Source organism: Meriones unguiculatus, chromosome 2 (genome assembly GCF_030254825.1).
Source record: "Meriones unguiculatus strain TT.TT164.6M chromosome 2, Bangor_MerUng_6.1, whole genome shotgun sequence".
NCBI lineage: Eukaryota > Metazoa > Chordata > Mammalia > Rodentia > Muridae > Meriones > Meriones unguiculatus.
Genome location: NC_083350.1, coordinates 50,076,674 through 50,093,949, shown reverse-complemented (window position 1 = coordinate 50,093,949; position 17,276 = coordinate 50,076,674). Strand labels below are relative to the sequence as shown.

The following is a 17,276-nucleotide window of genomic DNA, read 5'->3' as shown; positions in this document are numbered from 1 at the left end:
CCCGGATTTTCATGGAGACAGGGTTTTCATGAAGCTACCTCTTTGGATCCCTGTCTTTTTGGGGGACCCTCACACCCTCCATTCTTGCTAGGGGACAAGAGTTTCACATAGTTAAATCTCACCATGACAACCTCCCCTTTTAAGTGCCTCAGGAGCTCTCCAGAACTGAGGGAGAAGGAAGCCAAAATATTCAGTGTTCACTTTGCTTCCCCAACCAATGCAGATCCCCAATGCAGAGTTCCTGAGGAACTCTCCAGGCCCCTCCCCTGCCTTGAGAGCTGTCTTCCACACGCTCTGTCTCTTGGGTGACTTGTTTTTGTTTTGTATTTTGCACACAGAGACAGGGTTTCTCCTTTCTCCATGTAGCCTTTGTCGGCCTAGAACTTGCTCTGTAGACCAAGCTAGCCTTGAACTCAGGGATCCACCTGCCTCTGCCTCCTGAGTGCTAGGACTAAAGGCGTGCGCCACCATCATCCAGTACACACATTGAGTGTTTTCAAAAACAAACAAACAAACCTAGATTCACTATTCACTTGAACACACACAAGCATGCACATGCGTGTGCGCACAGCTTCTTTCCTTCAGGAACCATGTGAAAGAACTACAGGCATTAGAACATTTGATACAATGCATACCCTTTAGAACTCCTATACAATCACAAAAGAATGATCATATTTGAGGAATTTAACATTAATATAATAATACACAGTCCACTAGCAGACATTCCCAAATGTTCTCAGTGTGTCCTTTTAATCTCTTCTTTTAAATTTAATCTTAATTTTTAAATTAAATTTAGAATTTGATCAAGGCCTACGAATTGCATGTGGTTGCTGTCTCTTCCTCCTGCTTAAATCAAAACAGCTTCCCTGCCCTGCCTTTTTTTTTTTTTTTTTTTCAATGAAAGAGCTATTTTAAAGCATCCAGACCTGTAGTCTGTTAAATGCCTATAGTCTAGAGTTTGCTGAATTCTCAACAGTCTCGGTAGGAACATTCCGTAGGTGGTATTTTGGACTTCTTACTGACCGCATCAGGAAGCACTTAATGCCAGTTTGTCCTGTTACCAGCATCTGACATCTGCTTGTCCTGCTATCAGAACTGCTGTTCGTTCACTTGGGAAAAGCTGTGTCCCCAGACTTATTCATTACAGTTATTCTCGTTTTTGTTTACCTATCTCTTCGAGACAAGCTCTCTGTGTGGCCTAGGCTGGCCTCTAACTCTGGGGCTCACCTGATCACCCAGCCTCGATCTCCATCATGCTGAGACTACAGATGTACATCATAATGTCCATCCATCTGAAGCTGTTTTTATTTCTTTACCTTCTGCTAGGCTGGACACAGAACCCCCAAGCATCCTGCATGCTAGACAACCACTCTACCACCAAGCCACTCCTTGGTCTGTTTGTTTAGACTGGTCTTCCTATATTACCCAAGCTGCCCTTACACCCACAACCTTCTTCTCTCAGACTGCCAGGATTACACACACACACACACACACACACACACACACACGTGCACACACAAACACGAATGCACTTGCTCTCTTCTACTCCTCAGGGTCTGCCCTGAAACTAAATTCTTCTCTTTTGGGGGGTGGGGTGGGTTTTTTTTTTTTTTTTTTTTTCGAGACAGGGTTTCTCTGTGTAGCCTTGGCTGTCCTGTACTTACTTTGTAGTCCAGGCTGGCCTGGAATTTACAGAGACCTGCCTGTCTCTGCTTCTCCAAGAGCTGGGATTACAGGTGTGTGCCACCATGCCCAGCTACTCTTCTTTTTACTTCATGTGGACCTTACTTCATAAGGACCTAACTCTCTCCCTGAAGCTCTTCTCATTGGTAATTTTATATATATATATATATATATATATATATATATATATTTACTTGTTTCTTTGAGGCAACTTTATCTCTGTGTAGCTCAGACTAATCTGAAACTCTCAAATAACCCCCTGCCTCAGCCTCTCGAGTGCTGGGATTATAGGCATGTACCAGCAAGGCCCAGCCAGGCAACTACTGTTTACTGGGGGAACGTCTTCATGCCAGACTGTGCCTGTGTGTGGCAGAATGTGTGTGTGGTTCCTTCCTTCACCTCTGCAAACTAATACGATCCTTGAAAGCCCACACGATGTCTAGGTATGCCTATGTACCCCTATAATCCCAGCACTCGAAAAGCCAAGGCAAGAGAATTGCTGTAGTTTGAGGCCCACATGGGTTACATGAGTTGTAGGCCAGTCTGGCTTACAGAATGAGACTGTCAGGAAAACAATCAAAAACAAACAAACAAACAACAACAACAAAACAGACTGATTGAGACAGGAAGGAAGGAAGGAGACACACTCAGAAACTGTCACCATGGAAAGGGTCATCATTGAGCATAATCAGTTGCAATTTCTTAGCACCCTTAATATATTTAAAAACATGAGTCACTTCATGTGTTCAATGCACAGTGAAGTGACCGAATGCAGTCCCAGGTGCTCAGGCTTCCTACTGGGTGCTTCAGTAGGAGGCAGACACACCGGTCCCCACACCACAGAGGTCAGTATAAGGTAGAAGCGGATGGGACAGGGCCCAGCCCAGCCCTGGTGAATTTTAGAATCCTCTGACCTTGGAACACATTTTATTTGCATTGCTAGAATAAAGGCTGAGGTTTGCCATTCTGTGCTCAGCAAGAGTGAGCTTCAAAGGGAAGTCACTGGGAAACCGATGACAGACTGGGAGAGGAGGGGGATGGGCATGCTTGGGAAGCAGGATGGCCAGTTTGGTGTGACTGTAGACTTTATGCCTGAGGGCTTAGGAGAACACTGATCAGACCTGAGTCTAGGAAACTGCTGTGGGGTATTCTGGGGCCTCCTGTGTTCCTGGCCCTTCATCTAGTTATGGGACATTCCCTCCGATTGCCTCTTTCATTGTCCTCGGAAGATGGCCTGCCATCTCAGGCTGTGACAGTAAATCACACCCTATCACGAAGGATGGAGGGATGGCATTCACTTAATGTATGCATAAGGCTGACTGACCCTGGGGGGATAAATTTATTGGGCTCTGGCTTCTGAAGGATTATATTAACTCCTCCTATTCCACTCAGAAGCAGGTCTTAGGCATGGGGTGGAGATAAAGGATAAGGGTGGGGATTTGGGAACTCTGGGAAGAGGCTGGGGGAGAATGGGTGGGGCTGACTCTGTCATTGTCTCCCCAGCTCCCAAAATGGTGATGAAACCGGCACCTGGCCCAACAACCAGTTTGATACAGAGATGCTGCAAGCCATGATCTTGGCCTCTGCCAGCGGTAAGTGGTACCCATGGGTATGATAGGGTGGGAAACCGTGGGCAGGGTGCTGCCCTCATACCTATGGATGGGTAGAAGTCTGTGTGGCTTCTCTGGAAGATCAGGTGACTATCCATGACATGGCGCCATGCTGAGGGATAGCAAAGGGGTTGAGAGCAAAGTGAGCATGTTATCCACCAAGGAGATGTGAGGGGAATGGTTGCAAGTCTAGCTGTGAGCTGGGTATGGAGGCACACACCTGTAATCTCGGTATTCCATAGGGCAAGGCAGGAGGATTTCCATGAGTTTGAGGTCAGTCTGGGTTAGAAAGCAAGACCCTGTCTCAAAACCAAACAAATCCGACCCCTGAAAGGGCTAGCACATAGCTATCTGTCACCATAGCTCTTCCACATACTGACCTTGTAACATGGAGCAGTTTGTTCTCTTTAAACTTCAGCTTCCTCAGCCAAGAAAATGGGACAACAACCCCACTAGATTATATAGTGTGGACTGAAGGAGAGGCACAGAGTATGGTACTGGGCCTGGCACATGCTAGTGCCCCTTAGTGGGTGTGGATATTCCCAACCGATTCTAACAAGACCGGTCTTTTTTGCTCCCCTGGGCTCCAGACCAGGACTGTAGTTTTCCCACAAGGCTAAGAAAGGGCTTCAGTTGGTCGTAGCATCAATTCAGGATTCAGCCAGTGGTTGTACATGCAGAGTCACAGGGTGCTCTGTGAGGCAAGTAGAACCAGCTCGCTAACACTTAGAGCACAGGCTTTGGAAGGAGGCCAACCTGGGTTCAAGTCCTGCTGTCCCCACTTAGGAATGAGGCATTAAGTATACTCTCAAGCCCCCGTGGGCCCCACTTTCACTTATGAAATATTTATACATCTCATTGTGCTGTTTGAGGGTCAACTATAAGGTCCTCAACATAGGCTTGGCAGAGAGTGATTATAGTAACAGTACTATAATTGATTAATCATTATCTTTATTGACCTGGAGGGATAAAAGAGGAAAAACAAAAGCATTTTTCTTTCTTTTGAGACAAGGACTTATGTAGCCAGGCTGGTTTCCAACTCCATATACTTCTGAGGATGACCTTGAACTCCTGATCCTCCTGCCTCCACTTCCTGAATGCTGAGATTATACTGTCTGAAACTCTGCCTGGTTAATAAGGTTCCGGGGATGAAACCTGCCCTCGCCCCGGGGATTTGTGGATGCTAGGCAAGCACATGCCAGCATCAGAATCTGAAATCTAGTACAGATTCGAAAGAGCCACAGTAAAACTCATCACTTCGTATTCTAATCCAAACAATTAGATTAAAATAAAATAAACTGTAAGAAAAATAATCTAATAACACCTGTTGATAAGGACTAATGTCTGGCCCAGGAAAGCACAGCCTGTGGAAAGCTTACAGAAGAATAAGGCCCGGGCCTAACACATGAAAGCTCTTGAGTGTGGCTGGGGTAGGTAGAAATCCAGGAGAAGCATCCCTGTAATCATGGCAGGATGTGTGCTAATCAAACCTTTGGGGCTTTAACTAATCCTCTCTAGAATGACAGTTATAGGCAAGCTGTGCTTGGCTTTTGGAGGAGGGATGTGAAATGCCACTCACCTGCAGCTTCCCAGGATTCAGCACAGATGTAATTTCTAACTCAGTTTTGCTCCCAGGGACATGCTCTTTCCTCCATCATCACCTTTGGCCTTTAGGTACAGCCTTGCTTCTCTCTTAGGTGACTAGACCTAGAGGCCAAATTCCTCCCGGTGCCCCCTCCATTATTCTCTCTGATTAGAGTTGCCACATAAAATCTGAGGTTCCCAGCTAAATGTAAATTGCAAGTGAATATATGCTTTTTGTTTTTGAGACAGGGTTTCTCTGTGTAGCCCTAGCTGACCTGAAACTCAGAGATCTGCCTACCTCTGCCTCCCAAGCGCTGGGAGTAAAGGCCTGTGCCACCACCGCCCAGCCATATACAGTTTTACTCTTAAGTCCTTCTTAAACTGTTTGCACAAGGCAAATTATTACAAAAAAAAAAAATTCTCATCTTCTGCCCAAAATTCAGAGATAGCTGAAAACCATGTATTTTTACTTGTTATGATTTTCTAATCTTACCCTTGATGTCTGTGATTGAATGAGGCCTGGCCTATAGCTGACCAAAGGGCGGGGAGGGGTGGTGCAGATGATGGGGGCTTTCAACCTCTCCAGACAGGGCTGAGATCCTTGAGAGGCCACTGCACACACTAGGCCTGGGGAGATGCCAGGTCCAGCTCTTGAGGGAAGTAAACAGGTCTCTTCAGCTATTGTGGCCTTAAGCCCTAAGGCCAGAAAGCAGTGTTTTAAGCTCAAATTCAGATGCTAAAAACAGACATGGAAACAGTATTTATAGCCCAAAACCTTCCCAGAAGGTCTCCTTGGAGTAGTGCCATGGCCAAATGCAGGCTCCCCTGTCAGGGCCTCCACCCCTCCAGCCCACACAGGACCTGACCCAAGGCTGAGCCAGGGGCTCTGGGGAATAGACTGGAGGATGGAGGTGGCAAGGTCAGGCCCTGCTCTCACTTTCGCACCTACTTCCTAGCCCTAGAGCCTGAAAGGCTCCGGGAGCACAGCCCAGCCAGCCCAGTGAGGGGAGAAAGGAGGGACCCTTGAGAGAGCTCTTAAATAAACACTTGGAGGAGGTGCACCCAAAAGCAGGCTGTGGTTTGCAGTTCTATCCGTTTTGGGCTCGCTTCCTTGGCTATCTCTGGCTGTTGCTATTGTGGAGTCTTTGTCTGACTTAGACTGGCAATATTAAGGGGACCAGGGGAGGGTGGTAATGACTTTGGAGCTGGAGGAAGGCCAGCACCCTTCCTCCAGCTGGAAAAGATCCTGTCTCTTTGCATTTCTAAGTCTTTGTCTGGGAGTAAGAGAAAACGCTGGGCCTAAGCTTAGGCCAGTGGATCTTTTTGTGTGTGTGTGTGGGGGGGGGCAGATATAGCTGGAAAATCCACTGGAGTCTCTGAACCAAAATTGGCAATCCAGCCCCTCCACCCCCCTCCCACCCTACCCGACAAGCCCAGATCCAGATCCAGACATGGGGCAGTTGAGTTTTGTAGGCCCTGAGACAAGATCAGGCAGCCACTTAAAGCAGAGCTGACCGGGCAGGGGAGCTGACCCGGCAGGAGAGTCCGTTCTGCATCTCCAGTCTCTCCTCCCTGATTCATCTCAATTTCAAACTCCCACAAAGTGGCCATTCTGAATGAGTCTTAGAACCTTGGGTGCTTGTAGAATGTGGCGGGCCCGCTTCCTTGTCACTCAGTGAAGCACTTCCTGTCTTTCTGCGCAGTCTCACTTCTCCATTCCTCCGCATTCCTTCCGTACTGAGTGCTTGGAGGTGGAAGCCGACACACAACATCTTCTCAAGCCCCTAACACACAGACACACACACACACACACACAATCTTCTCAAGCCCCTAAAATCACTTTGGAATCCTGGCTCTTTGAAACTGGATCTGAGCCCTTCCCCCTTCCTTTCCCAGGCTGGAGGAGGCTGTCAGCCCGAGGGGAGGGGTGGGCCATGGAGGACTGCTACCTCCTGGAGTTAATTAGGGAAATGTCAGCAAATTGAAAGGGCTGAGGAGGGGTGGGCAGCTGTTCCCTCCTACCAGGCTGAAGGCTCCCAGAAGGCCTTCAGCCCCAGGACTTTGGGGACTGGAAATGGAGGGTTGTGAAAATCCAGACTCTGGGGAGCGGAGGTGGAGAGAGACTCTGGCACTTCTCTGCTCTTCTTTCTCTTGCTTTTCCCTCTTACCCAAACTGGAAAAATTTCTCAATCCCTGGTTGATGTCCCAGAGTTACTCAGCCTTTCTGGCTTTAGTCTACTAGCTCCAAGGTCTAGGGTGGAGGCAGAGGCTAGGGGAAAACTCTCCCCTGGCCAGGTGGGGCAGGGCCTTCCTGGGGCTTTAATTCTCTGCCTGGGAATAGAGTTTCAGAGCCTCCAGCTGGGTATCTGAAAGTCAAACTCCCATCTCCCTCCCAACCACCGGCTCCATTCAGAAAGAGTATAACCGAGTATAATCGGACGTGAGGATGACAGTGAGCTGGCAGTAGTGCCTAGCATTTATTAAGCACTTGTCAAGTGCCAGGGCACTGAGCATCTGTTTCATTTAATCCTCATAGAACCCCTATGATGGGTTATTTCTGTGCTTCAGCTGCTGGTTGGACTCTAGTCATCTGGAGATCTCATTCCCATGCAGATAAGGACCACTCCAAGCTTCAGTCTCTTCCTGTTTAGGGGGAAGTTGACCTAAGTGGTACACCCGAACAGAAGAACACCCTTGCACACACATTAATGGCAGAACTGCTGAGGTGCTTCTCCAGGCCATCGTTAGGGGAGGGTAATGCACAAGTCATAGTCCAGTGTAGAAGCCAGGAGCAAGAACTTGAAGCCTGAGAGAAATGCCAGCTAGCACGTTTTGAGCAATCACCACACACACACACACACACACACACACACACACAGCACTATCCTAGGCACTTTAGAAGCATCTTCTCATTTAATTCTCACCCAAAGTGGAAACTCTCTAGCACCTTCATGTTATGATTAGAAAATGGATGGGTGGCACAGGGATGCTAGCTCTACTTGCTGAGGATCATAGGAGGAAAGAGAGCTGGAACTCCTACGCTTTGTCACCCTTCTCCCCCAGCTCCCTGCATTGGTGACCACGCTATTCCCAGAGGCCGGGTTCTAGCCATGTTCACTGACTGCAGTATTGGGGGGGGGAGGGGTGTCACTGACCCTGCCTCACCATCTGCTCTTCCTGTCTCTGCAGAAGCCGCTGATGGCAGCTCCACTCTGGGAGGGGGCGCTGGCACCATGGGCTTGAGCGCTCGATACGGACCCCAGTTCACCCTGCAGCATGTGCCCGACTACCGCCAGAATGTGTACATCCCCGGCAGCAATGCCACACTGACCAATGCGGCTGGCAAACGAGATGGCAAGGCTCCAGCAGGTGGTAACGGCAACAAGAAGAAGTCGGGCAAGAAAGAGAAGAAGTAACGTGGAGGCCAGGCCTTGAGCCACAGGGCAGCCTCCCTCCCCAGCCAGTCCAGATTGTCCTTACTTGTACCCAGGCCTCAGAATTCCAGGGCTCACCCCAGGATACTGGTAGGAGCCAAGGCCATGCTCCCCGTTGGGAAACAGAAACAAGTGCCCAAGTCAACAACACCCCTCTCTGTGCCCTGAGGGGTTGAATATGCAAAGAGAGTCCTGCTGGGAACCCCTTATCCAATCAGTGATTGTACCCACATGGGTAGTAGGGTACCTATGGACACAAAAAACCACACCTCACCTCTAGTTCCAGCTGAACTCCTCCATCCCCCAACTCAGTCAGGCTCATCCTCTCTCCACCCCCCCATTCCTTTCAGCCCCTCTCTTTGAGCAAGGTAGTGGGGCTGTTGAGGTGACAGGTGACCTAAGCGGGCTCCTAGTTCTGAAAAGTTGGGAGAGCGTCATGACCCTTTGGCCTCTCCTTCAGTTCAGCTTTCTCCCAAAGCATGGTTTGGTACCAGTCTTCTCACGTCCTTCTGGAGCCTTGAAACCAATGCTTAAGTTTTGGGGACACAGTCACCATCCCTCCTCCCTCCCCCGGTACTGATGCTTGCTGGATTTGGGGAAGGCATTTTGCTACCAAGCCTCCTTTCAATGCCTGGGGACCAGTCTTTTGTTTTTCATTGTTTGATGTTCCCACTGCATGCTGTGACTTCCCTACTCCTCAAAGAAGAGACTCCTTTGCATGTCTGGAGACAGTAGGGGGTGGTAAACTAAAGGGAAGTTGAGTGTGTACTGATGGGAGTGGAGCAGTGGACAAAACAGCCTGTTCATAAATAGGGTCTGGCACGGGGCTCTGTATGTACCCAGGGTACTGGCCCAGTCCCCACATTCTAGCCATAGACAAACACCAGGCCAGACCCCTCTACCCTGGTTCAGCCTGGGCAGCTTGGGCTGAGCCACCAGGACCAATGGATTTCAGTCCAAGAAGACTTCTAAGTGGGTTTAGGACCAGAGAGAAAAGAGGGGCGTCTGTGGGTGCTGGGTACTCCAGAGGTGTCCCTGGTGGGAGGGTGAGTGGTCCTAGCTGGAACAGAGGCCCAGCAAGGCCATTCTTGACCCCTGGGTCGAGTCAAGGAGCTAGAACAAGGGACCAAGTGGCCATAGAGTCTCAGCCAATAATGGGGCTTCTCCACTATAGTCCTCTATAGGCTATAGGCTTCTCCTATAGTCAAGACCCTGGCCTCCACCATACCAGGTGCCGTTTCTTCTCAGAAGGCCACTGCCCAGGCCCCCAGGCCGCCTGTCGTGGCCAGAGACTGGTTAAAGCCCCCCAGTGCCTCCTTGTGCATAGAACTCCCTCTGCCCACCCGCCTCTGCCCCAGCCCTAACAGTAGTGTAGAAGCCCCCTCCCCTGGCTGGTGTAGAATAGCCAATAATGTATAGTGTGGTGTGCTTTTACGTGATGGCAAGTGGGCAGCGGGCGGTGGGCTGTGCGCAGCCGTCTGTCCTTGATTCTCAATCTGCCTGCGCAGCCTGTGCTGTGTTTTGTGCTGTGTCCACACGCCGCGGCGCGACCCCTCCCTGTACTGACTCCTCTATCTATAAAAGCTTCTCTTCGCCTAGTCACGTAGCTCCTGCCCATCCCCCCTTCCAATATCTCTCGCAAGTTTTATACTCTAATATTTATATGGCTTTTTTCTTCGAAAATTAAAAATAAAAAAAAAGGTTTCTTCTGAAAGGCTGGCCGCGTCTGTCTAAGAACACAGGATGGAACGGAGGGGTTTGGTCTAAATAATAGAATCAAAGGGTCATAGTTGTTTGCGTCTTGGTTTTGTGTCACTAAGCGTCTTGATCTGTTTTTGAATTGTGTGCATGTGCAGTCCGCACACGACTGTTGAATATGGCGTGCATGCTTCCGATTCCCTGGAGTCTCCAATAATATGTGATGGACTGTTCTGGTGCTTGTGGGTCAGTGTGCGGTGGTGTCGCTGCAGAGTCCATCGTGGGGGTGGGGAGTTTTGAGCGCGTGTGCAACTGAACGCGCAGATTTATGCTCAGGGCTGTCTCCAGGCAGAAAAGGAGATCCTGCATGGGGGGCGGGGGCGGAGAGCAGGAGCGTGAGTGGGGGGTGGGAACCTAAAGGCTGCCGGGAGGGCTCTCGGGACTTTTCTCTAGTTCCCGCCCCTTCCCCACTGCTACCTCCCTGCAGCCGCGGGAGGGGGGCTGAGCCAGAGGAGGGCGGATTCTCCTTCGCCTACCCTCCTCCACAGCAGCTGCCTAGAGGTTTCAGGAATTCAGTCAGAGGCAATTCTCCGTAGAGGCTCTAACCTGGGCCTCAGTGGAACGTGCCTTCCCCATTCTTTTTACAGCAGCAAGTCTACCTGGAGGGCCCGTCTCTTTCTTGCAGGAGATGGCCCTGGGACCCCTCCTCTTTTTCTCCGATGCTTCTCTTCTCTCCCCTCCCCCTCCCCCCACGGCTCATGCAACTCCCAGGTTGTTGCGCTCTTGGAGGGAGGGGGACAGAAACAGACCCCACAGGTTTTCAGGAGGGTCAGTGAGGGCATGTTCATCGGAAGAACCAGAAGAGCAGTTTCTGGGCTTCCTCCCTTGGATTCTGGTTACCAGTTCTGCACCGCCTGGTCTGTTGCCATGGAAACCAAACCTTCCCGGGGACTTTGACTTTGCGTGGGAAGGATGGTGGTGTGTGAAGTTGCTGAAACGAGAGCAGGGTTTTCTCGGAGCCCAGTGTTGGAAGGGCGGGGTTCTGGGTGCCTGGGTTCTTCTATTCCTGGCAAAGCAGCAGACGGCAGGGCAAAGCACAGCTGTGGTTGACGCCCTCACTGATGTGTGGGCCCCAAAAGATGGGATGAAATGAGAAGGCAGGTAGCCACCCCCACACCTCCGGTCCACTGCCACAGGAGGAGGGCAGCAGAGCACGCCCAGGGGTTATTTAAAAGGCTTTTTTAGCTAGTAAAGGGCTGTACAAGGGCCCTCCGACTACCACGGGCCTGCTCACTGTAAGGTGTCCTTGTGGAGGTTATAGTTGCTTGGGCAAGCATACCTTAGTGGTAAGTCCTCTGGTGTTTGGTCTGGGGCTTCGGACCCAGGTTGGGATTCCAGTCCCAGGGTTAAGCCCCTCTAACTTGGTGGGGATGAAAGACATAGGAACTGGCCAGGAAACTGTGGCATCTGGAGGTGCCCGGCAAATGGGAAGTTGGACATGAGGTAAAAAATAAATAGGGCTACAGGTCAAAGGGTTACAATGTGGAAGAGGCTGGCTGTAAGTAAACAAGGGAAACCTCCCTGAGAGGGGGCTCTTGCTGGAAGAAACTACCATGCATTACGTGCCCAAGCTCTGGTCTCCCAGACTGGTTAACTTCTGATGATCTGACAACAGAGTGGGGAAATACCTAAGAGAAGCCCAGACCACTGAAAGAACCAGTCCAGAATTTTACAAAGGAGGCTGGAGGTATGTTTCAATGCTTTATTGACAGTTGGAAACAAACCCATCAAATTGGAGGTGATGACATCCCAGAAGCCCAAGAGGCAAGGGGCTTGCATTTTCCCCTCTACTTAAAAAATTTTTTTTAATTAAATGCATTTTAGCAAAAGTGATTAAAAAAGAAAAGGGTCAAAGCCCCAGATGTCAGCGAGCAAGGAAGTGGCTCAGGAAGAACCAGCCCCTGTACCAGTCTTCCCAGGAAAAAACCCAGGAGCTGCCACTGCTCCTTCAGACATACGCTCTAGCAACCCAAACCATCCTCCTGGCCACAAGGCTCCCAGTATTGACCCTCGTGTTTTCCTAAACTCCATGCTCTGGCAACTCTAAGTCTGTGTCAAGCCTGGACAGTCACTCCCTCTCTGTAGCCTTGGAGGGGAAGCTGAAAGGGGCCGGAGGAGGACAAGAAAGTGACCCTAAGCCAGAGAATCTGAGCTTCCTGAGGTTTGGGTCACCCAGTTGACTCACTGTTTGTATAGTGGGGCGTTGGGCACACCTGTGCCCGCTTCTCAGTGTCCACTTAGCATCTGCACATTTGGCTTGATAATTTAATACATTCATGAAAACAGCATCAGAGCTCTTGCTACCCTATGGTGTGGCCCAGCCCACCCAGAGAAATTTCTCTTGCCCCAGAACTGAGGCTAGGGAAGGGTCTGTCTCAGCCTCAGGGTTTAGTCTTGAGGGACTGGGCCTACATTGAGGCCATGTTCAGGACTGACCCCAGGAATGCTTGAACCTACCATCAAAGTTTATTTTATTATGGAGGGAAAAGGGGACCAAAGATATTTTTCTTAAAAAATTTTTTCATATAAAAATAGATCCATTTGCAAAACAATTTCTCAGGCAGGAGGCTCCACCTCCCATTTCCTTGGATGGAGGGGGTGAGGTGTTGGGATAGTCACACTACAGCCCACACTCCAAATGAGATGCACCAAAGCTCTGGGGAAGGAATGGGGAGGGGGCTCAGTTTCAGAGGGTGGAGTTTCAGGTAGAGGTGGAGGGCTGCAGAGGGTCCATGGAGGCAAGGGCATAAAGCATGGCAGCGGGCAGGGGGCGGGCCCCACACTGTCACTATACCCTAGCTACCTGCCTATGGCTCAGACCTGGGCCACAGTGGAATGAGAAGAGTGGTTGAGACCTTTCCCAGGGAAGTGGATAAGGGTGGGATTTGCTTGCTGCTTTTGCAGAAGTAGTTCCCAATGCCACAGCACTAGTAATAAATAACTGCCAGGAGAAAAAGCAGAGGTGACAGCAGTGAGAGGATCTAGCCCAAAGGGTCACAAGTCCCATGCTATTCTCAGGGCCAGAGAAAGCACACACACAAAAACAAAAACAAAAAAAAAGCACAAATGCAGCAAGATTGACCTAAGGAGAGGCCCACTAGAAAGTTGGGCTGAGAAAGCAGGCTGGGTTCTGTCTGAGACCGGGTCCTCTGGACAACACAGAGGAGACAGGGTTAAGGCAGCAAACACGGACCCTGCTTTGGTAATACAATAGCCAGGGCTGGCTGGGCTGGGCTCAGGCCACCCCTACACTGATAGTCCTTTCCTTCCGGCCTCTAGGCAGCTGAAGCTGTGTGTGATGTTCAGAGAGCAGCAGGCCAGACAGAAAGACAGGGTCAGGTGGTGGAGTGGCCACTGCAAGGGGTAGCCCCTTGACTGTTTAGGCACATGCTGCAGGTAGACAGTCTGGGCTTTGCCTAGGAGCAGCAATGGCCATAAAGCCCAGCTTAGCTTGCACGGCCAACCAGCTCCTTGGCTTCTTCAAGGATTGTGGAGACTCCTTCACTGTTCTTGGACACCTTAGCAGGGCTAGCAGCCATGGCATCATCCTTGGTCAGCTCCGTGGCTAGCAGAGACGTGACTGCACATCCAGCCTTCCTGTTGACTGCAAAGAGAAGACATAAGAGCCTGTCCGCAGAAGGCCTGGTTTCTAATCTCTTCACAACTCTACTGGCAGGTGTTCAGCCAGAAGCCATGCAATTGTGTCTGGTTCAGAGGCCTTCCCAATGTAAAATATACCTTTGGATGCAAATACGAAGGTTCGGATATAGCTAGATAGAATAGGACATACTTGAAGGGCCAGGGAGATAGCCCAGCAGTTTAGAATACTGGCTACTCTTGCAGAGGGACCTGGGTTTGGCTCCTGGCACCTATATGTCAACTCACTATCATCTATGTAACTTCGATTCCAGTGATCCCAATGCCCTTTTCTGGCCTCTGTGGGCACCAGGCATGCATGGGATGCATATGCAAAACAGACACATAAAAAGAATTTAAAAAAAACAAACTGGGCTTTAAGTGTTGGCTTTGTTATGTATCAATAGAAACGGTACTCAAAGTCCAACTTCTCATTTAGGTTTGTTGGAATTAAGTATGTTAAAGCTTAGTACACAGTACTGCTATTTTTTTAGGCACCCCAAAGAAAGCTCATGGGTGAAACTATGTTGTAGCCTAATGGCAGCCTTTAGTTGGCTTCCGAGGAGTTGTTGCAAAGAAGAGTGCGGCCACTAACTGTCATCACATGCAAACCATACTCCCATGCATTTCTCCAACAACCAAGGTCCACATGCCTGCCTCTTTCCCACCTTTTCAAGGTGTACAACACAAGTGTTCATGCATACACTGAGTGGTGAAAATATAAAAAAGTACGCCAGAAGGCCAAGGATGACCACGAGGGGTATCCTAGACAGAAATCTCAGCCAAGGTCTCTCCTGCTCATTTATAAATCCATACTTTACACCTCAGTATCCTCAACAGGAAAATAGCTCCTTGGGACCATGCCCATCTGATGATGACCACCTAGTCCCATGCTCTTTTAAGCAGCATGTAGGGACTGCATATATGCCAAGCAACCTAGAGTCTTCAAAGCCAGACATAAACACCATAAATGCTGTAAATTGATTCCTGTGACTGCTCAGTTTTAGGAAGTCCTTAGAAATAGAAGGTAGAATAACAAGAAAAGATGGCCTGGTGGCTCACACCTGTAATTCCAGCACTTGGAAGGCTGAAGCAAGAGCATTCTTAGTTGAAGGAAGGCCAGCACTTAGAAGCTAGCCTCAGCTATGAGACCCTGTCTCAAAATTTCTAAAGACACAATACTGCTTGCTTCTACTGAAGATTTTAACTTAAAAAAATGTAAAGCTCATGTCAGAGGATGGTAAGATGGCCCAGTGAGTAAACATTCTTGAATCCAAGCATGGTGCAAAGACATGGCATGTATACAAGTACATGAACGCATACACACATTTTAATAACAAGTTGATGTCAGTACCTAGAGCAAAAAAACAGGCAGGTGTGGTGACACACCATTAATCACAGAACTCTCTGTAAGTTCAAGGCTAGCCTGGTCTACAAAGCCTGGGCTGTTACACAGAAAAACCCTGTCTTGAAAAACCAAAAACCAAAAAGAAAAGAAAAACAAACAAACAAGCAAAATGCAATACCAGAGACTGCTGAGAGAACCAAGTTACTGCTCCTTACCAGAGAAAGGTTTACCTTGTTTACAGTTTGTGCATGCACTAAAACATCATTAGATATTCCAAAAAAAAAAAAGTACAACTTTTATGTGTACATTAAAAAGTAGCTGTCAATGGATATAGGGTTTCTTATGGAGATGAAAAAAATGTTCTGAAATAAAACAATGGTGACAGTTGCACAATTCTGTGATGATTCCAAAACTGTATACTTGAGAATGGTGACATAACAAAAACAAAGCCTGGGGTATGGTAGCCCACAGTCAGTCTCAGCACTTGGGAGTCTAAAGCAGGCAGATCTCTGTGAGTTCCAGGACAGCCTTACCTACATAGAGTTCCAGAACAGCCAGGGATATACATCAAAAGTGTCTTCCAAAACAAAAACAAAAACAAACAACCCCAAAAACCTCCTGGGACTTATAAAAGGCTGGAGTGGAAAAAGCAGTGACTAATCCTCTAAGGACCAGGGACAGGTCCAGCACCCCTAATGATGGCTGCAGGACTTAGGGCCATGAGCTGGAAGCATCCAGAGGGGCCACAAAGTGTCTGATTTGGGCCAACAAATAGCTTTGGGTAGGCAGAAGCCAAACTGCTAAGAAAGCCCAAGCCTTCTCCAGGGCTGGCAGTCTCAGGGCAGAGCCAGCACCCCGAGCTGCTGTTTTCACACAGGCAGAGGCTGCCCACAGGCAAGGAGTGGCAGGCAGGGAGCACACAATCCACCCACAGATTACCAACTTAGAGGTCTCCTCCTCCTCCTCCTCCCAAGGACACAAAGGGTTGTCTACCAAGAGGAGAAAAAACAGTGAAAATTCTGCCGACAGCCTATGGGTGCATCTAGGTGCATCACGTGGTGTGTATGTGTGTGTGTGTGTGTGTGAAACCTACACCCTCAGCGCTTCACCAAGCTAGATGCTGCGTTGCGGAAACAAGCCTCAGCAACCGCCATAAAGGTATATGGATGTGCTTTTCCTACTTTCCTTCTCAGTCTCGCCTCATGTTTCTTTCCCACTCTTTTCTAAAGCGCTCAATTCTCCAGGATCCCACTGACATGTCCAGAAAAATGGTGGTTGAGTGTCTCTTCGCTGCAGCTGCACGTGTGCATACATGTACATGCACACATCCGTCTATGCATACATGTACATGCACACATCTGTCTATGCATACATGTACATGCACACATCCGCCTATGCATACATGTACATGCACACATCTGTCTATGCATACATGTACATGCACACATCCGCCTATGCATACATGTACATGCACACATCCGTCTATGCATACATGTACATGCACACATCCGTCTAGCTCCAGTGACTGAACGGGAGCGAACTGCTGATTCCATAGGCTCTGAACACCGGCCTTGGAACAGCATGGAAGCTAGCAGCTCCAGCAAGTCACATGCTGCTGCTTTCTCTGGCTGCGTTCTCTAGGAGTCCCTGTTGTTCCTCAGCCAGCACAACTTCAGGGTATCTCTACACTCACAAGACTTCTGACTCATCACACACATCTTAAGACCCAGGGGAACAGGACAGACAGAGCAAACACAATCCCCCAAGCCGTGAAAGCAGGCACACTAAGGGATGGACACAAAGTGACCCACGGCCAAGAAGGAGAAAACTCTGCTAACGGATGAAGAAAGAAACAAGGAAACGCCAACATTCCACTTTCTGACATATCTCCATAATTACCAATATGCCGAGCAGACCAGACAATCAGGAAATTGACTTCAGAACCAGGCCAGGCTTTGACTGTGTAGGCTCTGGAACAATTATTAACGGGCCCTCAGATTTGGGGTAGAGGTAGAGCCTGAGAAAATGGTCAAAGCTAGAATGCTAGAAGTTGGGGTAAGCAAGATAAGCACTACCTAAGGAGTACTAAGATCACAGCTCAATTTAAAAAAGTTTAATGGTTCAGGAAAAAAAAGTCCGGAGACATGAGCTATGAACTACCACTAAAGAGGAAGTGCTCTTGTTAATAAGCTTCCTCAGGGAAGAGGAAACTAGGACAGATGG

General features: G+C 49.1%; 2 protein-coding genes across 21 annotated transcripts in view; one reads left to right on the top strand and one right to left on the bottom strand.

Moving 5' to 3' along the window:
- The window catches only part of LOC110557101 (protocadherin gamma-C4), a 188,042-nt gene extending 178,017 nt beyond the window's left edge, over positions 1 to 10,025 (top strand). For all 19 annotated transcript variants that reach the window (XM_060377391.1, XM_060377390.1, XM_060377396.1 and 16 more), the window contains exons 3-4: positions 3,187 to 3,275; positions 8,067 to 10,025. In XM_060377391.1, coding sequence (XP_060233374.1) covers positions 3,187 to 3,275; positions 8,067 to 8,293 — 316 coding nt within the window. In that variant the 3' untranslated portion in view covers positions 8,294 to 10,025. The remainder of the gene's footprint in view (positions 1 to 3,186; positions 3,276 to 8,066) is intronic.
- A 1,732-nt stretch (positions 10,026 to 11,757) lies between these two features.
- Diaph1 (diaphanous related formin 1) overlaps positions 11,758 to 17,276 on the bottom strand; it is a 91,434-nt gene continuing 85,915 nt past the window's right edge. For both annotated transcript variants that reach the window (XM_021651232.2, XM_021651231.2), the window contains one exon: positions 11,758 to 13,673. In XM_021651232.2, coding sequence (XP_021506907.1) covers positions 13,516 to 13,673 — 158 coding nt within the window. In that variant the 3' untranslated portion in view covers positions 11,758 to 13,515. The remainder of the gene's footprint in view (positions 13,674 to 17,276) is intronic.